The following is a 27,695-nucleotide window of genomic DNA, read 5'->3' on the forward strand; positions in this document are numbered from 1 at the left end:
ATAAAAAAATTTTTAATGCATTTTTAATCTGGACTTGCCTGCGGAATAGGCAGGGGTTGGTGTTTTTAAGTGACTGCCTTGCCTCGGAAAGGGAACAGTAAACGATTCCCTAAAAGGATTAAAGGTTTGGGGTTTGGGATTGGTATTGTTTTCTAGAGCCCACTGCAAACAGTCTTGGTCTTTAAAAGAAAATGTTTAGAATGTGCAGATCTAGTAGCAAATTATTTTAGCTCTTTAAATATATTCGCTATGCTTCAGGTAGGTTGTCAAGTACTGTATTACAGCCACCTCAGGTATACAAATATGTTCTCAATGGTCCTCTATATATTCTAAAAAATCTTCTAAACAAATATAACTCTTCCCATGTTTTATAAAAAGGAAGAGAAAGCATTGGATGATGTCACTTCAGACAGCTTCGCTCTGTTCCACTGTGGTGAAGGAGGTTGGAAACTCTGGGCAAGCATAATTGCTTTTCCGGAGCTGCTTTAAAGCTGTCTTGACAGTTGTCATTCCTGAAGTGGTGACTCTGTTTTCAGATTCTCAGAATGTCTCACAGGTTCACCATATTCAAATTTCATGGTCACAGCAATTGTAAAAGGTGAGCTCTGTAGTTGAAGGTTTTGAGCTTTGCTTTCTGTTTATGTTCTCATATTCCCGTGTGTAATGAAAAGTCACTGGGACTGAGCCGGCCAGGGGCCAGAGCCTTGCTTTGTAACCACACAGCCATCATGGATGAATTGGTAGATAGAAAAATATTTGTTTCCAGCTCTAAGCTGAAAAAGATGAATCTTATGTGGTGGATTTTTTTTTTTCACTACATTAATTGTGTTATGAACAGTCTGTCAAAAAGCAAAGCAAAAAACCTACTTGGTGAGAGACATTGCCAAGAGAACTTGGGATCTCTCCATCTCCGAGCCTGGGCGGCGATTACATAACGTTTGCTCCCTGCCTCCTTGGGGATGAGTGTGAGCTAACCACCTCCGGCTTTGGCCTTCCCAGGGCTGGGAACTGAATCAGCCTCAGTGAGTTTTGCCTGGAGCCTTTCCTTCCCTTGATTGGTGTGGAGGGGAACAAGTGGAACTAGTTATATGGCTCAGAACTCCTGGAGACAATTTGTGAATATCTTTAACTCTCCCAGACCACAACATCCCATCATTCATATTTTTCAAAGTGTGCTGTTACAGACCACCTGCTGTGGTGTCATCTGAATTCCGCTTTTAAAGTGCAGATCCTAGTGCCTTATATCACCAGGGTTCTGTTCCTGCTAGTCAGCTGGCTTATATAACATGCATTCCGGTACTTTTATGCACTTCTCCTGTCTTCTGCTGTTTTTATAGAGTAAGAATTATCTGGAAGCAGTGACATTGCTCTGTTTTCCTTCTGTTTTTCTGGGGCTCTCAGTCCTATCAGCGATTTCTATTATGTCAACTACATTTCTGCTTATTCTCTAGTGCATTTTTCTCTGAATCTTTTTTTCTTTTTTAATCTATATTGGTTGGTCCAAAACTTATGATTATTGAAAGAGCAAAAAGTAGGATCTTGGTTTTGTATATCAAAGATAAATTTGAAACTACATGCATATTTTACAGGCAGCAACTCATTCACTTGTATTTGTGTTCATAACTTTGAACCTAGGAAAATTGTTTGTTGTTTGTGTGACTCTGTCAAAATACTTGATGTACTGGATTGGGTGTCCCAGTTCTGTCATCAAATAATTGCTTGATCTTGGGTTTAAATTTTTATTTTCTTGTCAGTAAGATGAGAGAACCAGATGGTCTATAAGGACTCTTCCAGTTTTAAAATTCTCATAAAGATGCCAACATTACATAATTATATTTGGCAGGAATGAAATTGTTCATTGTGAAAAATAACAGCTACCTTTTCACGCTGCCCAAACTGTTCCCCTTCTCCCTTTCCCTGTTTAACATGTTCCATTCCTCTATCACAGTGAAGAACATTGGATCCAAGAGGAGATGGATAGGATTATGTAACAATGTGAATTTTCATTTTTGATTACCTCACTATGAAGCAATTAAGTTGTCAACAACTATTTTTGTTGCAGTGCCTGCTGATGAAACTCCCTTTTCTGGTGTCAAGCCACAGAAAAGCTTACCTTTGCTTTACAGGTATCCTCACAGCCATTTGGCTGGTGAAGTGTTAGATGCCTCTCTACCCTGTGCTGTAGGTGTTCCTAAAAGAAAGGAGGGAAAGAGAATTGCAGTTCCAGAGGAATGGGGCAGGGTTGATTGAGGAAGAGAAAGTGAAGGCAGATGAAGCAGTAAGTTATGAGTTGGTGGTCATGGCATGCCATTTAGTCTGTCGGCCTTTACCCTTTCCTGCCCTCCAAATTTGCATACTCAGTATTAGAGGGTTTGGAAATTGAGCTTTTGGTTTGTGGGTGGTAGTTTTTGTTTTTTTGTGGGGAGGAAAGAGGAACATGAAATGCATGGCTGGATATTTACTAAAAAGTGTTGATCTTTAGACAAAAGATTGGAGGTTAAGTTGTCTTTCCCTGAAGACACGTCATTACGGTTATATAAGTGCAGACATTAACCAGTCATTACATTGGGTTCTCTGAGTGAAGTGATCTCTCTGGGAGATGACTGCATTGCCCTAGGCCTCCCAAATGCCTTGGAGCAGGACTTCCTGTGCTGCGGCTGGGCAAGGTTGCATACTGTGAATTACCTGCCAGGGATCCAGGACAGTCCTCTGCAGCAACACAGAAGCAAGTCTGGTTCCCTTGGCCTGATGATAAAGAGCTCATGGAATTTGAATGTGATGTGTAAGAGATTTATATGAATAGAGTTTTGTTTTTTTTTTAACTAGAAGTATCTCAAACACATTTAGGGTACAAGCCTATTACAGTTGGTTTGGATTTAACTTATCAGGTGTTGTGTGTTACTGTGTTACTGCTAACTCATATATATAGGAAAGTACACTAATTGGTATCAGGGTTTGCTTTTTTTTTAGTTTTATCATGCTATCACTTAAGTTTGGTGGACTGTATATCCCAGTTTCCAAAATCACCTAAGGAAGTTATTTTTGGATCAGTATTTTAGCTAAAGCTTTTTAGACAGCTTTGTATATCTTGTTGTCAGTAAAGAAGGATTTAGGAAAAAATTGTTTTTTCATCAGTGGATTCATCCTGTTAAAATGTTGACAACATGGTGCTTTTCATTAAAGACTGAAGGAGGAGTTAAGGACTTCCCCACCAAGGGCCACAGACTGACACTGCTGACCTGGTAAAGACCGTGAGGGCTCTGGATTTCTCAGTGAGGCTGGTTTTGACAGGATTCAGAAGATAACACTGGGACTATACTTGGAATAAACATGTGTTGATACAGTTATTATTTGCATAAAACTTAACAAAGAAATTTTTTTTTACAGGATAGTCACCTGAAAGTTAAAAATCAGGAATTATATTCATAAAACCCCAAAGGCCTTATTTTTTTTTTTGGCTTGAACCAACTATGAATCATGTTTATTGAGGAAAATGAATAATCTAATAAGCTAATTTTAACTAAAATTTCAAATATATATTAAGGAAGGTACCATGAGTTTTGTGTTTATAGGATTGTGCTAGCTTCAGCAGCACGCACACCATATATTGGAATGAAAGTATAGGATTAGCATCATTTGAAAAATATAGTAAGATATAGATGAGGAAAGTTGAATTGTGATAACTTTTGATCCATAAATTTGTACTTTTTCTGTGTTTATAAGATTTGTATTTATCTTTAATACATAAAATAAAGCCATATGTAACTTCCAGTTATACAGTAGTTCTGTGAACTTAAACAATCAATATTTTCAAAAGACTTTTATAATAGCAGTGAAGATAATATATTTCCTCCTGTAAATATAGATTTCCAATGTGTAACAGAAGCTGATGAATGGAAAAACAAAGATTCATCCAAAGGCCTTATTTTTAAAAAGCTGTCTAAATGTGATTATCTTCTTTAACCAGTATTTATGATACATACTCTTGTTTTAAAGAAACCTAAAGTATATTCTTATTTTATAAAAGCTACCTATTGAATGAATAAGATTATTTTACATAATTGCAAGTTTTTCAATCTCATTAGTTGATTAGAGGAAAAACTTTATGCAGCATTTCTATAATTGACCATTTGGGGAATAATCAGTAAGAACAACCATTCTTGCTGTTCTTAAGTAGAAAAATTGAGTATTGAATTGTAGTAATAAGACAATTACTCTTGTTTTTATAATAGATATTTTCATTTAAACCTTTTGTGTTTTAATGCTGGTAAGTTTCTAACAGTTATTTTCTAACTTAGAACTTACATAAATATGATAGCATTGTGGCGCAGGGAGTTAGGCTTTTGCTTGTCATGTCAGCATCTGGTTTTGAGGGTACAAATGCTGCTCCACATCTGACCCAACTTTGTGCTGATGGGCCTGAAGGCAGTAGAAGATGGTCTAGGTGCTTGGGCCCGGTCACCCATGTGGAGACCAAGACAGAGCTCCTGGCTTTCGGTGTCAGCCTGCCCACTTCTGGCTGTTGGTTACCATTTGAAGAGTGAAATAGCAGATGGAAAATCTTTGTCTCTCCATCTCTTCTTTGTCACTATCTTTTTGAGTAAATACATAAATCTTGGGTGTTGGGGGGAACCCTATCAAGGGGCCCTGTGCAATAGCCTACTGGCTAAAATCCTTTCCACGCTTGCACCGGGATCCCATATGGGCGCCAGTTCGCGTCCTGGCTGCTCCACTTCCTTTCCAGCTCCCTGCTTGTGGCCCAAAGCCTTGGGACCCTGCACCCCCGTTGGAGATCTGGAAGAAACTCCTGGCCTCTGGCTTTGGGTAAATTTCCAATAAAAAATAAATAATCTAGAAAAAAAAATTATTTAAAAGAAAAACCTACTGAATGACTTGAGAGGAATAAATATGAGAAATTGACACTTGAATGTGATATTGGACATTTATAAGTTGACATTTTAAAATATTTATGAGTCTTTTGACATTAGATTTCATGCTTTAGGAAACAAGTTTTGGACGATTTGTTAATTTTGTTTTAAAGATTTAGAAAGCCCCGGGATCCCATATGGGTGCTGGTTCTAGTTCTGGCAGCTCCACTTCCCATCCAGCTCCCTGCTTGTGGCCTGGGAAGGCAGTCGAGGTTGGCCCAAAGCTTTGGGACCCTGCACCCGCGTGGGAGACCTGGAAGAGGTTCCTGGTTTCCTGGCTTCGGATCAGCACAGCATCGGCCGTTGTGGTCACTTGGGGAGTGAAACATCGGACGGAAGATCTTCCTCTCTGTCTCTCCTCCTCTCTGTATATCTGACTTTGTAATGAAAAACAAATAAATCTTTAAAAAAATATATTTATTTATTTATTTATTTATTTATTTGGTTAGAAAGTCAGACTTACAGAGAGGAGACAAGGATCTTCATTTGCCAGCTTACTCCCCAAATGGCTGCAGTGGCTGCAATGGTTGGAGCTGGGCTGATCTGAAGCTGGGAGCAGAGAGCTTCCCCTGGGCTTCTCACAGGGTGCAGGGTCCTAAGGCTTTGGGCCATGCTCCACTACTTTCCTAGGCCAGAAGCAGGAAACTGTATGGGAAGTGGAGCAGCTGGGTTAGGAACCCGTGCCCATATGGGATCCTGGTGCTTACAGGGGGAAGGGCTAGCCAACTGAGGCATCCCACCAGCCCATTTTTGTTGTTGTTGTTTTGTACTGGAATTTCAGCCCAAAACATGGAAGTCCTGACATAGGCCATCATTTTATAAAGCAGAAAAAAAAGATAGCAAATTATGGTTCATGTTTTTTGATATGACACGCCACCTGTTTTCTCATGACTGAGAGAGCAATGATTTCTACATTTTTAAGTTATTGAGGGTTGGGGGGGCGGGGAGAAGATCCCAAGAATAATACTCTTTTTTGCCCGTTATGTTGATAAAATAGAGGCTTTCTGGTTGAGCAGTATCATCAGCTAAGTGATTAAAAATTCAGGCTATTGGACTGGCACTGTGTCATAGTGAGTTGATAGCAGCAGCATCTTCTCATATGGGGACCGGTTCAAGTTCCAGCTGCTCCACTTCCAATCCAACTCTGCTAATGCACCTGGGAAAGCAGGGGAAGATGGCCCAAGACCCTAGATCCCTGCATCCACATGGGAATACCCAGGTGAAGCTCATGGCTTCAGCCTGCCCCAGCCCTGACAAATGCAGCCTATTTGGGAAGAGAATCAATGGATTGAAGATATTGCCCTCTTGTACCCCCTCTGTGTGTGTATCTCCCCAGTTCTGCCTTTCAAATCTTAAGAAGAACTTTGGCTATTCAGTCATACTCGAGGTTTAGTTCTTGGCTCTACTACTTAACCTTGTTACTTGGATAAGTCTCAGTTTCCCCATTAGGTGACTGGGATATATATATAGTCTGGACTGCGATTAACATGATGCCTGGAAGCAGAGAAAGAATCCTTAGGTATTAGCTGGTAATCTATCTTCCCTCTTCCTCCCCCCTTTCCTTCTTAACAAGATTTATTTCCTTCTTAACAAGATTTATGGGAAGAAGGAGAGATAGAAAGATCTTCAGTCTGCTGGTTCACTCCCCACATGACCACAACGCCGATACTGAGCTGATCTGATACCAGGAGCCAGGGGCTTCTTTGGGGTCTCCCACATGGGTGCAGGGTCCCAAGGTACTGGGACATGTTCTACTGCTTTTCCACGGTGTAAGCAGGGAACTAGATGGAAAGTGGAGCAGCTGGGACACAAACCCATATGGGATCCTGGGGCTTGCAAGGTGAGGATTTAGCCACTGAGCCTTCGCATTGGGCCCTGCTAATATTTCTTAAGCCCCACTTTAATCTTTCATCGTTGTTTTAGAGTCTTTACTTCCTGTATTATCATTCCTGCTTGTCCCTACTTCACCTGTCAGTTATGTAACAACACTTTTTTTTCTGTAATTCTTTATTTTACTTAAAAGGCTGAATTAGGGAGAGAGAGGTCTTCTAGCTGCCAGTTCCCAAATGGCTGTCTTGGCCCAAACTGGATGGGTGGAAACTGGGAGCCAGGAGCTCCTTTCTAGTCTCCCATGTGGGTGCAGGGGTCCAAGGTGTTAGGTCATGACTTCTGCCTCCCAGGCCTTTAGCAGGGAACTGAATCAGAAGCTGAGCAGCCAGCACTAATTGGCATCCATATGGGAGTCTGGCACCTCTGGTGGAGAATTAGCCTGTTTAGTCACTAGTATAGATGTACTGCAACCTTTTTTTTCCCAGCAAAGTATTTAAACGAGAATTCAGTCCTGGAACATAAAAACCTTTAGGCTTTAGTAACTATATCCATTTGCAGTTTGAAAATGTGTATTTCTTCATTACGTTATATATGTTGACATGAAGTTTCAAGTTGTAATTTGGGATTTATCTAAGTAGTATGTACTTACTTTAAAATGCAAATAGCCCTGATCCTTATCAGATGATCACACTATATAAATATTGTGTTATCATTATCCACAATGAAATTCACAATGAGCATACAGCTGAATAATTTTAAATGTATACACCTGAAATAACATGCCAATCAAAATAGAGTCTCACCCACCTTCAGCTCAAAGTTATCTTGTGTTCTTTTACATTTGTCCTGCCATTATTTTCATTAGAATGTTTTCATACATGTTTTAAAAATAACAGATCTGTAATGTTCGATGTTTTTATGAATAGTAGAAGTTTTCAAAAGAATTAAGAAAATTGCAGGTGGTGGTTTAAGCTGCAACAGCTCAACACCAGCCCCTCTAGATATACACTGCTGTGGCTCCTGAATCCCATATGTGTGCCGGTACATATCCCAGCTGCTCCAGTTTCCATCTAGCTAAGCTGCTCATGTGTCTGGAAAAGCAGTGGAGGGTGGCCCAAGCACCCATGTGGGAGACCTTGATGAAGCTCTATGCTCCTCACTGCAGCCTGGCAAGCCCCTGCTGTTGGGGCTATATGGAAGGTGAATCAGCAGGTTGGAGACCTTTCTTTCTGTCACAGTGCCTTTCAATTAAATACAGTAAGTGTTAAGAAAAAAAATAGAAGGGGCCTGGCACAGTAGCCTAGTGGTTAAAGTCCTCACCTTGCAAACACTTGGAATCCTTATGGATGCTGGTTCTTATCCCGGCTGTTGCACTTCCCTTCCACCTCCCTGCTTCTGGCCTGGAAAGCAGTTGAGAATGGCCTGAAGCCTTCGGACCCTGCACCTACATGAGAGACCCAGAAGAAGCTCCTGCCTGGTTTTTGGCTTTGCTGCCTCCATTTGGGGAGTGAATCAGCAGATGAAAGATGTTTCTCACTATAAATCTGCCTTTCCAATAAAAATAATAAAAAAAAAATAGAAGACAGTAGTCTTCTCAGCTTCTGCCTCTAGACTATAGTAATATCAAATGTTCAAGTTCTGGAAACGGCCACCATAAATTAGGGAAAGAATGGAAGAAGTGTAAAAATAATCATTGTCTTAAAAAAGAAATCATTGTTATGGGGCCATTGCAGTGGCATTGCAAGCTAATCATCAGCCTGTCAGTACAAGCATCCCATGTAGGCACTGGTTCATGTGTACTGGCTGCTCCATTTCTGTTCTAGCTCTGCTGTGGCCTGAGAAAGCTCCAGAGGAAGCTCCTGGCTTCTGGTTTCAGATTAACTCATCATTGGCCATTGTTGCCATTAGGGGAGTGTATCAGCAGATGGAACGTCTTTCTGTTTTCTTTTTTTCTGTAAATCTTCCTTTCCAATATAAATAAATACATCTTAAAATCTGCATTTCAAATAAAAATAAATCTTTTAAAAAAATCATCATCTTAGTTTTATTATGGAAATGCTTTGGCTTTGGGGATCCCCTGAAAGGGTGTTCCTGGGCCACTCTGGCAGAACTTTTCTAAGATTTACTTACATTACTGTTTTGTAGGAGTTTTTCTTTTTTCATTTTTATTGTTGGTTTTCTCACAATATTAGATGGAAGGTGAATTTTTTAAAAATTTATTTATTTTTATTGGAAAGTCAGATTTATAGAGGGAAGAAGAGAGAGAAAGTCAATTTACAGTGAGAAGGAGAGACAAGAAAAGGATCCTCCATCTGCTGGTTCGCTCCCCAAGTGGCTGCAACAGCCACACCCGAGCCGATCTGAAGCCAGGAGCTTCTTCCGGGTCTCCCACGTGGGTGCAGGGTCCCAAGGCTTTGGGTCGTCCTCGACTGCTTCCCCAGGCCACAAGCAGGGAGCTGGATGGGAAGTGGAGCAGCCAGGGTATAAATGCACCCCAATGGGATCCTGGCACATGCAAGAGGAGGACTTTAGCCATAAGGCATCAGTCTCGGCATTAATTTTCTCTTAACATTTTGGTTTACATTGCTCTTACTATCTCATCTGATGCTGTTCTGGTGACTGAATCATAGTTGGTTGGGTGTGACCCTTTTAGAAGCTTCAAATTTTCTCCTAATGGTTGGTATTTTTTTCCTGTGCTTTCAAGCTTTTGAAACATTATTGACATAACTCGTTGGCTGTCATTCCTTTCCATTCTCTCTTAACTGAGGGTTTATTTGTTTATCCCTTTACTGTCACTTTATTCGATTTTCAGGAGGAAGTAAAAGTAAATAATTAACTGACAATCAATACCTTGGCTTCCAGCTCAACTATTTTGAAAGCTTTTTAAAGATCAATTAGAATATTTTCTTTTATGCTGAAATGAACTTGATGATAATGAGCAATAATGGAAACCATCTGAATTGTTATTATTAACATGAATTTGATCAGACAGGATGCCCTGGAAAGTTGGGTGAGGCATCCTTCGGTCTCCCTTTTCCAAGTGCGCAGACTGTCATCGTGAGGAGTCACTATAGAGGCAACTTGCTGCCAACCTTGTGATGTTATTACTCTGACCTTGCTTGGGTTTCACTTTTATAATATCTTTTTTGTTGATCTTAAAGTAGTTACATAGTGGTATACCTGAATTATTTTCCTCTATTTGTTTTATGTGTATGTGGTTTTAATATTTTTGTTATCTCTTATAATTTGATGAACATTATAGAAAAATCCTGCTGTTAGTGTATTACACATAGTCGTATTATGTTGTAATAGTGAATCCATAGAGTGCTCATTGAGTGTGGCTCAAGTGAAGTAAGCATGTTACAGGAACATAATTCTGTAGAAAATTAGAGTGGTCTCTTTTGGATATGAGTGCTCTTAAGATGCACGTAGAGTCAGCTGATGTTCAGGCTTTGAGATACTACAGCGATAGATTCACTGCGTTTCATTATTTATCACAAATGCAATGTTGAGCTAAATGACCTTTCAAAGAGAATCTTTTCTTTCTTAACACTATACTGATTGCATATGCAGAAACATCTAAGTGTATTTAGACACTTAGTGATTTAAAAATTACTAAGCACCCCACCCTTCAAGAAGCATGTATTGTAGCCAGGAAAGACCAAGCCATTGTGTAAACCAAATTAATCACAACCCACTTACGTGTCTACATTTGTTTTCACAAGAAAATCACACCCCTTTTCCCACGAACTCGGAAAGTGGTGTATTAAAGGAGCAAGATCAATTATTTTTTCTAAGATTCATTTATTTTTATTGGAAAGGCGGATATACAGAGAGGAGGAGAGACAGAGAGGAAGATATTCCGTCCAATGGTTCACTCCCCAAGCGGCCACAACGGCTGGAGCTCAGCCAATCAAAGCCAGGAGCCAGGAGCTCTTCCAGGTCTCCCACGCAGGTGCAGAGTCCCAAGGCTTTGGGCTGTCCTCGACTGATTTCCCAGGCCACAGGCAGGGAGGTGGATGGGAAGTGGGGCCGCTGGGATTAGAACTGTTACCCATATGGGATCCCGGCGCATGCAAGGTGAGGACTTTAACCACTAGGCTATCATGCCGGGCCTCCGAGCAAGCTCAGTTATTACCACTGAGTATTTTACATATATTCAGTGCTTGATGCTGTAGCTTTATAGTATCAAAGCACTAACTGATGTAAAGAGACAAACATCCCTAATATTAAACATTGGAACTGGAGAAGGTGTTTGGTGCTCTGCTGGGAGGGAGCAAGTGAGACCCAGAGTTCCTGGCTCCAGCCTGGCCCAGCCCAAGCTGCTGTAGACACCTGAGGAGAGAAGCTTTGGGTGTGAGATCTCAGTCTTTGCCTTTCAAAGGAATAAAAATAAAATTTCAGAAAGTTGTTCAAAGCAAATGTTACCTTTATTTTTATTTAGTTATTAAAGATTTTATTTGAAAGGTGGAGTTAAAGTGATAGAAGGAGAAACAGAAAGTCTTCTATCCGTTGGTTCACAGAGCTGGTAGAGTCAGCTGGAAGGGAAGTCTTGAACTGACACCCATGGGATGCTGGCAGTGTTGGCAGCAGCTTTTTTGTTAAACACAAAGGCAGAGTTTTGTTTTTTCCTTTTTTTTTTTTTTTCCTCCATGGTAATCACTTTTTTTGAACTTATAAAATTTCAGATCTGGATGGCAGATACCTGTAAATTTTCAAATTTATTTATACTTTTAGAAGAAAACACTTTGAATTTTCTTACCAGAACTCTGCATTTTAAATGAAATTACCCATATCTGAATATGAATATGTAATAGTTCTCTCATTGAATAGTATTAAAACCCAACATGTACACAAAAACGAGCCCAGGTTTGCTTTCTCTAATCTTGACACTTGGATGTTATAATGAATTATACAAGAATAGAGCATTCTTGTCATGGTTAAAATTTTTAGGAAATCAGTTGATACTATGGGAACAGCGTGTGATCCCATTGTGGTTCAGCCAGCAGCAGGAAAAACAAAATCTGTCTTGACCCGCTTATCTCGTGCTGGTCAAGGCTGTTCCTCTGCAATGAGTAACATTTGTGTATAATGCTATTGTCTATAACTGCCTGGTTTTGCTAGTCTTGCCTTCCTGGTGCCTTTTAGCTCACCAATCTGCGTTTGTAAATCTTACATAGTACTGTATAAACTATCACGTTAGTATATTTCTATATAGCGTAAGTTGAAATATGTATTGCATAGGATTGAAGGTCATCTTTTAAACTATGTAGAAAAAAGGAGATTTTTGAGGTACTGTTCCTGAATGTACTACTCTGCACCAGAGCCTGTTTCTCTAATGATGCAAATATTACTTAAGCTATGATCTAGCCTTAAACACATTGGCAGTTTTTCTGTTTTTATTTTTTTAGATAGATTTTTTTTTCAACCTATACCTGTGCTAATTTGATATGCTAATAATTTGGGTCAGTTTTCATAGATTTGTCAAAATAGTTAAAATTGTTAAATAGTAGGTTTAAAGTTTCTCTTCCTCTACTGCTGTTTGTTTAAAAAACTGGTTAGCAGGCCCGGCGGCGTGGCCTAGTGGCTGGAGTCCTCGCCTTGAAAGCCCCGGGATCCCATATGGGTGCCGGTTCTAATCCCGGCAGCTCCACTTCCCATCCAGCTCCCTGCTTGTGGCCTGGGAAAGCAGTTGAGGACGGCCCAATGCATTGGGACCCTGCAACCGCGTGGGAGACCTGGAGGAGGTTCCTGGTTCCCGGCTTGGGATCGGCGTGCACCGGCCCGTTGCGGCTCACTTGGGGAGTGAATCATCGGATGGAAGATCTTCCTCTCTATCTCTCCTCCTCTCTGTATATCTGGCTGTAATAAAATGAGTAAATCTTTAAAAAAAAAACTGGTTAGCAAAAATATGCTAATGAGAAATTGTTATGATGTCTGTGTAGACGTCATAATTTGCGATTATAAACTCTTCGCCCATTCTGAATAGAGAATGATGTTCGTCATAGTGCACTGGTATGGTTCTGACTCCATTTTATTTGAACAAAAGCCAGTATTGACAAGGTGAGAGAGGTCCTTGTAAAATAAATGGAATGTACAGATAACAGTGAGTAGTTTGCATAATGCTGGCTACTGGAAAAACTGTGTTCTTTTCTTTCTCATGTGGACTTTGTTACCACAGTTGAGGCAGTAGCAATCTTATTTGAAAAAGAAAATTAGGAAGCAGTTAAGAAACTGACTTAAGTGGATAAGAGAAAATGCAAGCAAGTAGTTGGTGCCTGTAGATTGTTAACTTTTCAGCCAGAGGTTTTGAGTTTTATATGTAGTAGATTGATGAACAAGATAATTAACAAGATTTCTTGTTCTTTAAAGATTGATTATTTTGAAAGGGAAAGTTACGAAGAGAGTTTCCATCCTCTGGTTAACGCCTCAAATGGTTACACCAGTTAGCTGAGCCAGGTCAAAACCAGGAACCCTAAACTCTGTCTGGGTCTCTGGTGGGTGGCAGGAGCTGAAGCATTTGAGCCTTCCCCTGCTGCTTTGACTGGCACATTAGCAGGGAGCTGGATCAGAAGTGGAACAGCTGGAGCTTGAACCAGTGTTTGTATGGGATTCCAGTAGTGAGGGTGGAGACTTCACCCACTGGCACCACAACACGGGCACCAAAAAAACAGATTAGGTCATGTCTATATAATGTTTCCGTGCTGGAGAAAGAACCCTGAGGTAGAAGCCAGGTGAAGAGAAGATGTACAAACAATATGGGGTTGGTGCCATGGTATTGCAAGTAAAGCTACTGCCTGCAGTGTTGGCATCCCATGTGAGCACCTGTTCAAGACCTGGCTGTCCCACTCCCAAAAAGTATCCATCTCTTAAAATCCAAAGCTCTATTACCTTTGTTTTGGTAATAATATATAGAAATGTTTCATATGTTTGATCTCTAAGTAGGGGAAAAATGATGAAACAGGAGTTGAGAACATTGAAACATTTTATGGGAGACCCATTTTTATTTAAAGTGAAACCTACTTTTTTTTTTTAAAGATTTATCTATTTTTATTGGAAAGTCAGATTTTTTTTAAAGATGTATTTATTTTTATTTATTTTTTAAAGATTTATTCATTTTATTACAGCCAGATATACACAGAGGAGGAGAGCCAGAGAGGAAGATCTTCCATCCGATGATTTACTCCCCAAGTGAGCCGCAACGGGCCGATGCGCGCCGATCCCAAGCCGGGAACCAGGAACCTCTTCCAGGTCTCCCACGCAGGTGCAGGGTCCCAATGCATTGGGCCGTCCTCAACTGCTTTCCCAGGCCACAAGCAGGGAGCTGGATGGGAAGTGGAGCTGCCGGGATTAGAACCGGCACCCATATGGGATCCCGGGGCTTTCAAGGCGAGTACTTTAGCCGCTAGGCCACGCTGCCGGGCCCAATGTATTTATTTTTATTACAAAGTCAGATATACAGAGAGGAGGAGAGAGAAAGATTTTCCATCTGATGACTGCAACAGCTGGTGCTGGTGCTGGTTCTCCCAATTGGGATCCCGGCATGTTCAAGGCGAGGACTTTAGCTGCTAGGCCACTGTGCCAGGCCCTGGAAAGTTAGATTTTACAGAGAGGAGAAAGAGAAAGATTCTCCATCCACTGACTCACTCACCAAGTGACCCCAAGGTTTGGAGCTGAACTGAGCTGATCCATAGCCAGGAGCCCAGAGCTGCTTCTTGGTCTCCGATGCAGGTGTAGGGTCCCAAGGCTGTGAGCTGTCGTTGACTTCCTTCCCAAGCCACAAGCAGGGAGCTGGAAGGGAAGTGGATCATCCAGAATAGGAACCAGTGCTTAATGGCATCCTGGCACATGCAAGGCAAGGACTTTAGCCACTAGGCTACTGTGCCAGGCCCCAAAACTACATTTTTAAAGTGTTGCCAGCTAATTCTCTGTTATCAGGGGATATATTACAGGCAGAACAGCACATCCATAGGCCTATGCAACTCACACTTACCTTAATTACCCAGCTTGTTTTAAATTTTACATGTTTCTGTGCAACTGAATCTATTTGTGAATACTCAGTAATTTCTGATATTCTGAATAGGCTAATTTGTACTGGCTATTTTACTTATTTTTGTCTCACTTTAACCCATTAAATCCTATATTTTTAATTCTGTGACTAATTCAACAGAAATTACTTCAAATTACTGTAAATGGTATATTTATTAGTCAGCTTAAGCCTTTATAGGTGTGCTATATATAGAAGCATGGGACATAGTGGGTTACAGTGTTTTTATACCATTGCTGTCTCCCCCTTTTTGCATACTATATATTTTTTTAATAGGTTGGTTGGTTTGAAAGTCAGAGTTAGAGTGAGCGAGCTAGCTAGCTGGCTTCTAACTTCTGTTCATTTCTAGGTAGCTGTGAAGCAGCCAGGATTTGAACTACAGCTCAAAACCCCACAACTCCAGCCCCATATATTATAATTTTTAACCCTAAAGAGATGCTTTACTCTTCAGTATTCCGGTTCCTAAAGCATTGCTGTTGCATTTCTGTTATAATGTATACTTGTGAGCCTGGCGGGGGGCAGAAAGTCATCTCTTGAAGACTTCATTCATCCTGTAAAATTCAAGTAGAAGTACCTAAGAGTTCAAAGGGGTTTATCAGAGAACAGGGCATAAATTGAGGAAACCACTTTACTTCTTAAATTTTGAGTTAAATTCATAATTGAAGCCCATTTACCAAACAAAGCCTCTTAGAGAACTGATCGAGGTGACCTGATTCTTAACTGAAGTACCAGAACAGCATTTATCCTTCATTTGGCTTAAGATATAATTGGTTAGCTATTTTATTTTATAATCTGATAATAAAATTTTTGAGCCAGAAATCAGAAGGCCCTGTCTTTCTGTATCTGTTGTTGAAAGCTGGTTGTAGGCCAGCTTGTGCTTCAGTGTCTTCAATGTCTTCCTTTATGAACTGGGCTAAAAATTTGAGGTTTTCGGAAAATTAATGAGATGATAATTGAGTGGCACCTGTGGGAGTTCTGTTACCTTATAAGCACAGTTTAGGATGCACCAATTTTATTGCAGTACAGGGGAAGGAAATGTCTGACTTGTTTTAAATTAGGTCAGGGAAAGTTACATTTCCCAGTGGGAATCTCCTACTTATTTGTGATTTTTCTTTTTCTTTTATGAAGTATTCCAAGCATATTTAAAAAGTATAAAAAACCTGTCACATTTTGTATGTTTCTATACTTTTTTTTTTTTTGGTTAAATGTAGTTGAAAGCAACAGAAAGAGATCTTCCATCTGTTCGTTTACTCCCTGAAGGCCAGTGATAGCCAGGTTTAGGCAGGCCAGAGCCAGGAGCCAGGAAGTCCAGCCTGGTCCCCACATAGACTCCATATAGACAGCGACTCAAGTTCTGGGCCACCTTCTGCAGCCTGCCCAGGCACTTCAGCAGGGAGCTGCATTCTTTTTGTCAGTAATATATAAAATTCTGCTGCACATTTAGAGTCATTCTTGTGGTTTTTGTTGTTGTTGTTATGAACATTACTTTACTTTTGCTTTTTAAATTATTATTAACTAGAGAGAGGAAACGCTCCCTCCAATCTGCTGATTCACTCCCCAGATGCCCATCTAGTTTGGGGCTATTATGCCTTATGATATGGATATTGATAAGTATGTATGCCTTCTTGATATTTGCTTACTGATCTTTAGCAGTCTTGCTAATTATTAGTTTGGATAAACTGATGTTTTTAGATTTTCTGCATAAATAGATCATTTACAAATAATAGTTTTGTTTCTTAATCGTATGCCTATTGTTTATATACTGGCTGATATCTCTAGTACAATGTTAGATGAAAGCAAAGGATCAGTATTAGAAGGTAACTCTGTATTCCTAACTGCAAAGTGTGTGACAGAAGTTTAAAATTTCACCATTATTAAATTTGAGATTTGCTGTAGGTTTTTGATCTTTGCTGATTAAAGAGTTTCACTTCTTCGTGATGTGCACAGAGATCTTATGAATAAAAGTTGAGTTTTGTCGAATGCGTTTTCTATACGTTTTTCCATGGTCATGGGAATTTTCTGAAATCCTACTTGAGTGGCTTAGTTTACTAAGTCAGACTCGTTCAAGTGTGGTAATTTAATTATTTAAATGTATTTAAATGCAGGTTCTTAGATTAAATGTTTTAAATGTTCAATATATTTTAATCGTCTCCATGATTTAGTTTATAATATGGGACACCATTTATCTGTCACACCTGATGATAATTCTTGACCGCAAATTGCTCAAGGTATGAGCTATGTCTTAGTCAGATTTTAATTTCCCAGAGGATACAGCACAGTGCCTTGCAAATGACAGGTTCTTAATAAAGAACTGGTCTATTAGGGCTACTGTTTTTTCTAAATAGTCTGGTTTGGACATCATGAATTATTTTATTCCCCATTCCCCAAGCTCCATTATTATGCCGGCAGCAATTGTAACTTTAGAGAATCACAGAAAGTTAAATAACTGAAGGTTGGAGGGCTTTTTTTCTCCTTAGTATCTAAGTTTTATTCATTGATCACTATTTGAGTGCCAACTAAGAGCCAGGCGTGGCTTGGAGCTACCAGTAATGCAAAATGAACATGCAAGGGGACCTCTCAAGATCCTTGTATTCTAGTTATAAGTAAGATCTATGTAGGGATTATTCTATTTTTTAGAATATTTATGTATTTGTTTATATAAATTATTCTAATGCAAGACAAAGTGATCACTAGGAATTTAGAGGCAAAGAGGGATTAAATGGACTTTGTAGATTTGGTAGCTCTTCTATGGAGTGCCTCACTAATTGGCCACAAATGGGAACAACAATTTGACTATTCAATTTATTTCCTAATTTTTAAGTTACTCCTTTCCCATTGTTGAGGTGCTGAATAAATAATCTGAATAAATATGTTAAATTCTTCAAGAGACTGAGGTTTCATTTTATTGTAAAAGTCTTTCAAATGTGATTTTCAAATAAATCTGAGGATGCAGATGCTGCAGAACATATACAAAGCCCCTTATGATCTGCCCTATTTATTTGCCTCATCTCTTGTCCCTGTTCCTCTACCACATTGGGACATATATGTGACTCATGGTAGCATCACAGATTCTTTTTTTTCAAGATTTATTTTTTATTTTTATTACAAAGTCAGATATAAAGAGAGGAGGAAAGACAGGAAGATCTTCTGTCTGATGATTCACTCCCCAAGTGAGTGCAACAGGTGGTGCTGTGCCGATCCGAATTTGGGAACCAAAAACCTCTTCCGGGTCTCCCACGTGGGTGCAGGGTCCCAAGGCTTTGGGCTGTCTTCGACTGCTTTCCCAGGTCACAAGCAGGGAGCTGGATGGGAAGTGGAGCTGCTGGGATTAGAACCGGCTCCCATATGGGATCCCGGGGCTTTCAAGGCGAGGACTTTAGCTGCTAGGCCACGCTGCCGGGCCCGCATCATAGATTCTGATTTCATGATTTTATTGATTCTTTGCTTTGTAATTTCTTTTAGCTCTGTCTCCTGTGTATGTAATGAAATTTTGTCCTTTAGCATTTCATTCAACTATCTCCTTCCCCTGGGAAGTCTTCCCTAAACTCATCCATTCATGTTCTCTCTGCTTTTATGTATTTTCTAGATGGATCCATCCAGTCTTGTTGATGGAAGCTGTATTTCCAGTGTCTAGCTCAGCTTTAGCACATGATAGACATTTATAATTTATTTCCAAAATTACTGTTTGTTGAATAATGATTATATATATATATATATATGTAAAAACAGCCTTTTCTGATTTTTTTTTTTACTGATTTATTATTTCCCATTTTATATATATATAAAGGCCTGGAAAACTGCCATTGGTTTGACAGTTGCTGGTTGCAGATTCTTTTGCAAGTATCTGTGTGTGCTCCTTGCTATTCAAACAGGGTGGGCGTGTGCTCATTTGCTGTCTCGGCAGCTGATAGCACATGTTGGACATGACTGTTTCCATTTGTCATTTTCATTCCTCCACCCTAAAACTAATTATGTTAGAAACAATTTCTTATCTCCTTAGGTATTTATGCCAGACAAAAGCTTAAGCAACACATGAATATATTATCATTCACATTTCATAATACCTTATAACTGCATGAAATTCTTGTAACTTTGTCTGCATAGATGGGATTATCTTGCATGGCATGATAAATCTGTATTTGTTCTTACTGTGTACTGCTTCCGTGCAGTGCTCTCAATGCCTTGAGCTTCTACACACAGTAAAGTGTAGTGTGGCACTCTCAGCATTTGATCTGTTTCTTGGGCTAATCAGTTTTGTTCAGCCTTAATGTCCGTGTTCAGAACCTCAATGTAGTAGGATACTTATCTAGTCCTTGTGTTACTATTGCTATGACATCTGAGGTTTAGTAATAGTATCAAGGTAAAATTGTTAGAATTGAAAACATGCAATCTCAGGTTTACATTCCTAAATGATGTCTTGCTTCATCCATGAACCTAAGTACACATCAAAAATTAGCAGTGACTCCAAAGTGACAAGGGTAGAGGAACAGAGATAAAAGAATGCAAATGTTGTTCTATTGGAAAATTATTTCCTTCGGTGAATCTAAATAAAAATTCTGTGATAACTGGTAGTTCTGTCTTTGTTTTTATGAATCAGTATTCACCCCTTTTTTCTATTTTTCATGATAAAACAAAGAATTTTATCAAACCTATGCTTAAGGTAGAGTAGCAGAATGACAGGATTATTTTTAGGCAACCAACTTTGTCTCCTTTTGAGGTTTTAATTGTTTGAATAAGTTTGGCTTCATAATGTTTTAGTGTTTGTTTTGTCCCTTCTAAATTTTTTTATGATTTGTGAATTGTTAGTAATGGCTTTTATACCTGATATGATATGTAAACAGCTTGTAGCAGGCTAACACACAATTTTGTAAATGACCCAATTCAGATATAACCTAAACATGTAACATGTAAGGTTCAGCAGCATTATAATTTTGCATGACAAAGTCATATTACAGCCTTTTCTGATTTTTTTTTTTTTTTACTGATTTATTATTGCCCATTTTATTTGGAGAACACAGAGATAAAGGTCTTCCAGCTGCTGGTTTAATCCCCAAATTGGCCACATGGGCGGCAGGGTTCCATGTACTTGAGTCATCATCTGCGGCTTCCCAAGGTACATATACTAGCAGGAAGCTGACTCAGGTGGAGCTGGAATTTGAACCAGGCATTCTGATAATAGGATGTGGGCACCCAAGGTGGTATCTTAACTACCATCACCAAATGCCCTCTCTTCTGAATTTTTAAGTGTTAAAAAAAAAAGAAGCTGTCTCCAAAAGTTCTGCTTGGGAAATAGAAATTATGAAATGTATTATTGCTGGAGACATCTAGCAGGTAGAGAGTGTTGAGTCAGAAGTCCACAGAACTCCCCCAACACCCTAGTCCGAGAAGCATTGTGAGGAGTCCTTGCACCACCACGTAATCATTCTTGCTTGGTTGGGATCAGAGATCCAAGTCCTTGGATCTTTCTGTTTTCGTTGGTTTCTAGACTCTGCTTGCAGAGATACTGACTTTGTCATCTTTTAGGATCCGGATGACGTGGTGCCAGTCGGTCAGAGAAGAGCCTGGTGCTGGTGCATGTGCTTTGGACTTGCTTTCATGCTTGCCGGCGTCATCCTGGGAGGAGCATACCTGTACAAATATTTTGCACTTCAAGTAAGCTGAAAAATTTCTTTTTGTCTTTTGCTTTTTTATTTTTGGCCTGCCCTCCACATGTATTAGAAAATTATGCCTGACATTGTTTTCTGTGGCCTTTAGCCAGAGTGCAGGCTCTACTTTAAAGTTAGGTTGAAAAATCCTGATCATGCTTGTTAGCCCGTTAGATCTGTAGTCACGGAAAGTAGGTTAACTTTGGCACACTTGCTGACTAGATAGCTTAGTTTAGATGACTTTTTCTAAAAACAAATTTTTAAAGAGTTACAGAAAGGAGAGTGAGAGAGAGAAATCTTCCATCTGCTGGTTCACTGCCAAATGGGACCACAGTAGCTGGAGTTGGGCCAGTCAGGAGCCAAGAGCTTCCTCTGGGTCTCCCTCATGGGTAGGGGCTTGGGTGCTCCTCCACTGCCTTCCCAGGTCAGTAGCAGGGGGCTAGATTGGAAATGGAGCTGCTGGGACTCAACCTGGTGCTCATATGGGATGCTGGTGCCACAGAACTGGCTCCAGTTTGGGTGACTTTTCGAAACTGACCAGGCTTCTTTCTCCATCTGTAATTAATGGTTAACAGGTGTGGCATCATCTGTTGTCAGCTGGATATGCTAATATTAGCCACACAAATGTTGACTCTCATTAGTTTGAACTCCCTCCACAATAGCCTTTTTTTTTTCTAAGATTTGTTTATTTTTATTGGAAAGGCAGATTTACAGAGAGAAGGTGAAACAGCGAGAAAGATATTCCCTCTGCTGGTTCACTCCCCAAAAGGCTGCAACTGCTGGAGCTGAGCCGACCTGAAGCCAGGAGCATCCAGGAGCTTCTTCCTGATCTCCCATGTGGGTGCAGGGTCCCAAGGCTTTGGGCAGTCCTTTGCTGCCTTCCCATGCCGCAAGGAGGGAGCTGGATGGGAAGTAGAGCATCGGGACACAAACCAGCACCCATATGGGATCTCTGCGCTTGAAGGGGAGGACTAGCTGATTGAGCCATTGCACCAGGCGCCCCACAGTAGCCTTTTGCTGTCTGAGCCAGAGAATACGGCACCCATTCTCTGCCTGCTTGCTCATCAGTGTTATCTCTAAAGAATCAGGTGAATTCAGCAGTGATGTTGAGGTTATTCAGGATGAAAGCTGCTCAGAATTTAAGGATCCCAGTTGATTAAGAGATTGATTTTATTCCAGTTAATTCAGATTTGTGATCTGTATTTTGTGATTGTATCAGGTCATTTCCCTCTTTCAGGACTCTTGGTGGGGAAGGCAAATTGCCTTCAAGCTTTATGACTGCTTCAAGGGTAGATGCCAAAAGCTGGGGAAACAGTTGACAGCTGGATTATTAAAATCATCTAAGTAGCCAATTTTGAAACCTCCTAGAGGATAGTTCTAGGTACTACTGAAATACAAGTCATCTTTTTAAATATAAATTTTAGTAAAGATTTAAAGTAATCCAATATTTTGGTAGTTTTAGGAAAAAAATAAAAACTACCCATTTGTATGTGGAAATTTTAGAGAAATTTCTCCTTTCAGCTAGTGAGAGAAAAATGATTTAACCAGCAAACCACTTAAAAGTATTTTAAATGTGTTCTGTCTGAACCATATTAGTTTCAAAATAGTTTTTTGTTGTTGTTGTTGTTAAAAATTCTGTACAGTTAGAAGAATGCCTGGCTGTTCTTGAGATATACTTGCTACCAGAAGGATAATCACTTTTTAAATTCTATTTTTATCTACCTCAGAAAGCACTGTTTTTTTTCTTTAAGCGGTACTTCAAAACCTGATCTTAAAGAATGTGCTAGCTCAGTAATTAAGCTGTCTGACTTGTCATCTAAAAGTAAGAGTTTGCAAGCAAAATGCTATTTGGATAGAAGTGGCAGCCTAAGTAATGCTTGCGTTTAAAAACCGGTCTCACATGGAGTTGCTGAGCTGAGTGTCGGAACTCTCTGCAGCCAGATGATGTGTACTACTGCGGAATCAAGTACATCAAGGATGACGTCGTCCTAAACGAGCCTTCTGCAGATGCCCCGGCTGCTCGCTACCAGACTATTGAAGAGAACATTAAGATCTTTGAGGAAGATGAGGTTGAATTCATCAGTGTGCCTGTTCCAGAGTTTGCAGACAGTGATCCTGCCAACATTGTTCATGACTTTAACAAGGTAAGCTGTGCGTCCAGAATTACAAAAAAACATGCAGGTTCTTTGCCATACGGTTTTTATAGTCCTAATGTCAATGTTTGCTAAATATTCTATTGTACTGTGTGGTTTTTACCACACATTTTAAAAATGAACTTGGCATTCTGCTTCCCACAGGATGAACTGTCCGCATTTGATGGCACACTGCTTTTTCTGAACCAGACCCCCCAGTGACCTGGCCTTCTTGTTATTTTTTATTGTTCTTTCCCTTGGTTTGTCTTCTTCTTTCTAGATTTTATTTATTGGAAAGGCAGAGTTAGAGAAAGACAGAGATATCTTCTATCCTTTCATTCATTCCCCAGATTTCTGCAGTGGCCAAGGCTGAACCCAAAATGAAGCCAAGAGCCATGGGCTTCATCTGGGTCTCCCATACCAGTGTAGGTACCCAAGTACTTGGGTGGTCTCTCTGCTTTCCCAGGCTCATAACCAGGGAGCTGGATCAGAAATGAAGGTACTCAAACCACCTCCTATTTAGGATACTAGTATTACAAGTGGCATTTTAACTTACTGTGCCACAATGCCAACCCTGACCTTGCATATTGTTAAAGCCCACTTTATGGCTGTTGCTCTTTGTTGGCAAATAATTCATGTTCCTGGTTTTTTTTTTTTTTGTAGCATTTACACTTTTCTCACTTTTGAACATTTTTATGCAATGCGGAAAAGTTGGAATACCTTACATCTCCCATCGAGTTCAGAATTTTGCCATTCTTGCTTTACCTCTTTTTCACTTACTTAACACAGTCCTAAATGTTTAAGCTGTTACCTATGAAGAATAAAGATGTTCTCTCATATAAGCACCATACCATTAACTTGATGCTAGTATTATGTAATATCAACTTCCTCAGCAATTTTTGTCACAGCACATTTTTGTTTTAAATTAGGATTCAGAGATTCATGAGTTCAAATAGTACCTGTGGTTCTTAGGCTTGTCTCTAAGCCTGCCACACTGAATTCTTACCCCATCACTGAAGCTAGTTTTTCAAACATTTCGTGCCTTGTAAATGCATTTGGTGAATTTTAAACCAGTTGACAAATTACTTTGAGGTAAAATAAACTTTATCAAAGCAAATAGTTAATAACAATAGGTAATAGTTACTAAGCTCTCAGAAATCTCACTTTTTACTGTTTGGTTTAATTCCATCCTTGGCAGTAGTCCTTTTCAGTGGAAGTTTCTCACTGGAGCAGCAGAACATAAAAGCATTTAAATAACTTTTCCCATTGCTCCAGGGATGGTTATAGTGTTTCAGGTGCATAAAAGAGGTGTTTCATCTTGATATGCAACGGATTGATTGCTTAGAGGACATTTGGGCTTAGAAGTGAGGAGTCTAAATCCCGTAATCAGGTTTTAGGCATTTATATCTAATTGTAATAGGTTTTACTTATTGTAGAAATAAACTCTTGATAGAACTGTTTCCTCTCCTATTCCTATTCCTATTCCTGTTCCTATCCCTTCTCCACCAAATTCTCAATTTGTTGAAACATATGTGATAACATTTTCAAAAGATACCCCATTTTAATGGTTTAGATTATTCTCAAAAATCCAGTTGCTGATTGTCTACAAATAATAATAAACTGAAATTTATGTCTTTCTTCCTAGAAACTTACGGCCTACTTAGATCTTAACCTGGACAAGTGCTATGTGATCCCTCTGAACACTTCAATTGTCATGCCACCCAGAAACCTGTTGGAGTTACTTATTAACATCAAGGTATAAAAATGTTGAATGCTATTACAGTGTGTTGGCATTTCCTGTTGAGATATTATCCCTCTAAGAGTCCAAACTACCAAAGTATTAGTAAGCATATTACAAAGAAAAGTTAAGACTTGTTTTTTTTTTCTGTTGTTGTTGTTGTTTTTGTTCTTATTTTTCTTTGTTTTAGCATTTTTCATTATGAAATCCAAATATATTTTCCTATGATGGTGTTCTTAATTTGCCAGAGTAAATATTAGCCAACTACCTAATTTTGATGCCTTGGATAATACGTAAACAAGCATGACTGTATTCCAGAAAACTGGCATTAAAACAAGTGGGGAATATGAGTTTGTCAGCTTCTGTTTCAAAGTATAATTTCTAAAAATTTTGCCTGTTTTTCTACTCTGCTCAAGGTATGTTGTAAGATAATCATGTACTACTTTCTTTATATGTAGGCTGGAACTTATTTGCCTCAGTCATACTTGATTCATGAGCACATGGTCATTACTGATCGCATTGACAACATCGATCACCTGGGTTTCTTTATTTACCGACTGTGTCATGATAAGGAAACTTACAAACTGCAACGCAGAGACACTATTAGAGGTAATTCTTTTCAGTGTTCCTTTATTGGCAGCAAAATTCATTATGCTATGTCACTTTGAGCTAACTTTAGGGGAAATCTAGTCATCATTAACAGTGTGCTAGTCACATGAGAAAATAAAATTACACATGTTACTACAAGTACTTTCAGAGAACCATCCAAATTCTGTGTCTACTCTTTACAGAAGAGTTCCATGTGAAATGCCACTGCCTTGAAATGGTGGTGTGTGTCTTTGTATGTATCTGCTAGTCCAACTTCCCTTTGGTTCAGCCATACTGAAAGAGATCTTTTGTTTTAATATGTATTAATTTACTTAAAAGGCAAAACATAAGAGAGACAGAGATGGCAGTTTTCCATCTGCTGGTTCATTCCCCAAATGTCTTCACACAGCTACAGCTGGCCCAGGCTGAAGTGAGGAGCCTGATTGCCTGTTATTCCATTCAGGTCTTCTGTCTGTGAGGTCACCCAGGATGCATTAGCATAAAGCTGGATTTACAGTGGAATAGCTGCTGCTCAAACCAGAACTCTGATACAGTGTGCTGGCACCTTAAGCTAGGGCCTGACCCATTGTACCACATGCCTGCCCTCCACCCCAATTATATGTTCTGAAGAGGAGGGGTTATCTAAAGATAACCGCACTAATGGGTATGTAAAATGGACCCCTGCAAAGGTTCTTAACATCGTAGGGGTCTCTTGAGACTAGCTGTTCAACTGTGTTCTCAGGGAACTGCATTCTGAGCAGATTGCTTGATTTCGTCAAATCACATTGGGAGATAATCTGTCCAGATTAATAGAAAAGGAATTTGGGTGACAACCTAAGAGCACTGTCAAAACTAATGTTGTAACTTTGCCAACTCATTTTCATACCTGAGAAGTAAGGATAATAGTAGCTCCTTATTTCCTTTTAAGATCATTATGAAAATGAAAGTACATGTAACAGTGTAGAAAGTGAGACATACCATTCAAATATAGGATTTCTTCAGAATTGGATAACCCAGGAACAGTGCTTTTTTGGCTTTTTAAACAAGACATTTAAATACAACATTTCCTTTACCTATGCTGATGAGTCATCCAAAAGCTACTGCTTAATTTCTTAGATTTTAAAATTGACTCATAACTTGTAAGACAGAGAGTTGGACATACATTGTAGCTTGCCCTTTGTAGCAGCCAGTTCTGAGTTTATACAAAGACACACAAGGTTATGCAAATACGTCGTAGTCAATGTGGATAGCATTTTTAGGCCCAGTTCATCAGTTTTCAGTAATATGCATGTATTATTGTTGCAGTACTGTTTTAAGCCAGTTCAGAAACAGAGGCAATTATTTTCTCTAGTGTAACAAATTCAGCCTATAGACAATCATGAAATATATAGTGAGGTACTTCAGTATGGCTTAGTAACTATGAAATTTATGGTGAATACTTCCTAAATGAAAAACCAAAAATTTAAAAAATTTTGTTTCCCTAACAGGTCTTCAGAAACGTGAGGCCAGTGATTGTGTCACAATTCGGCATTTTGAAAACAAATTTGCCGTGGAAACTTTAATTTGTTCTTGAATAGTCAAGACAAGCATTAATGGAAAAACATTTACTACCACAGCATAACCCCACCCTTTGTATTTTGTGCAGTGATTATTTTTTAAAATCTTCTTTCATGTAAGTAGCAACCAGGGCTTCACTATCTTTCATCTCATTTTACTTCAATTAAAACCATTACCTTTAAAAATTTTTTTCCTCTTTCCAAGTGTGGTGTCTTTTATATTTGAACTAGTAATTGTATGAAGTCATAGACCAGTAGCACATTTCACTGTAGATCTAGGTGTTAGGAAAAATTAAATTTCTTTAAATCACTTATGTGGATTTTTGTTTTAGTTACATGTTCTCAAGAGGAGGGTTTATCTAAAGATAATCACACATATGCATATGTAAAATGGACCACGGTGACTTATTTGCAGTTGTTAGTTGCCCTGCTACCTTGTTTATTAGAGCATTTGAGCACTCATCCTAGTTTTTCTTCAGTTATAATGTGCAGTATTTTCAGTGTTGCATTCAACTATTTAGAGGACGATTTCCACCTTGCTGTTTTAATATCCGAGGCATCTGCTGTAATAATATTTTAGAAAATGTTTGGAATTTAAGAAATTACTTGTGTTACTAATTTGTATAACCCATATCTGTGCAATGGAATATAAATATCACAAAGTTGTTTGACTAGACTGTGTGTTGTTTTTCCCACATAATAAAACCAAAGAGTCATTTGGTTCTTCATATCTTAAGATAATCACATAAAGGAAAAAGCTATTTAGAAAATCCAGTTCTCCTAGTAAAATCATAGATTTAAAAAAATTTCCAGATTGTTAATGGATACAATGAAAGTAACATATAAAACTCAACTTTGAATGATGCTGTTTAATATGTAATAATTTTCTGTTTAATGGAGGAGGTTCTCTGAAGCTTCTGAAGGCCTGCCTCATCCCCCACAGACCTGGAAAGATAGGCTTTATAGTGATGTTTTTTTACATATCTGAGGTTGCTTCCTGTCTGAGGTAATTCAGAACTCACTGTTTGGAACATCTAAGAGTAACTCAGTACAAATTCCCAAGACAAAAATAACTAACTCACTTCTGAGTTTAGGAGGCTAACATTTTTAAAACTTAAAAAGCAAACTCATAAAAGATGTGATCCAGAAACCAGTTCTAGTTCCAAAGAGCATTGTTTGACTCCCACCTCCTGATTTTGTCTCAAAGCTTTCAGCCAACTAGGTAGACATT

General features: G+C 39.2%; 1 protein-coding gene across 1 annotated transcript in view; it reads left to right on the forward strand.

Moving 5' to 3' along the window:
- Window positions 1-27,138, forward strand: part of ITM2B (integral membrane protein 2B) — a 28,488-nt gene extending 1,350 nt beyond the window's left edge. The window contains exons 2-6 of the mRNA XM_004577480.4: window positions 20,329-20,457; window positions 22,388-22,594; window positions 24,228-24,338; window positions 24,779-24,929; window positions 26,396-27,138. Of these exons, the coding sequence (XP_004577537.1) occupies window positions 20,329-20,457; window positions 22,388-22,594; window positions 24,228-24,338; window positions 24,779-24,929; window positions 26,396-26,481 (684 nt within the window). The 3' untranslated portion in view covers window positions 26,482-27,138. The remainder of the gene's footprint in view (window positions 1-20,328; window positions 20,458-22,387; window positions 22,595-24,227; window positions 24,339-24,778; window positions 24,930-26,395) is intronic.
- Window positions 27,139-27,695: the final 557 nt, after the last annotated feature.

Source organism: Ochotona princeps, chromosome 12 (assembly GCF_030435755.1).
Source record: "Ochotona princeps isolate mOchPri1 chromosome 12, mOchPri1.hap1, whole genome shotgun sequence".
In the NCBI taxonomy this organism is placed as follows: domain Eukaryota; kingdom Metazoa; phylum Chordata; class Mammalia; order Lagomorpha; family Ochotonidae; genus Ochotona; species Ochotona princeps.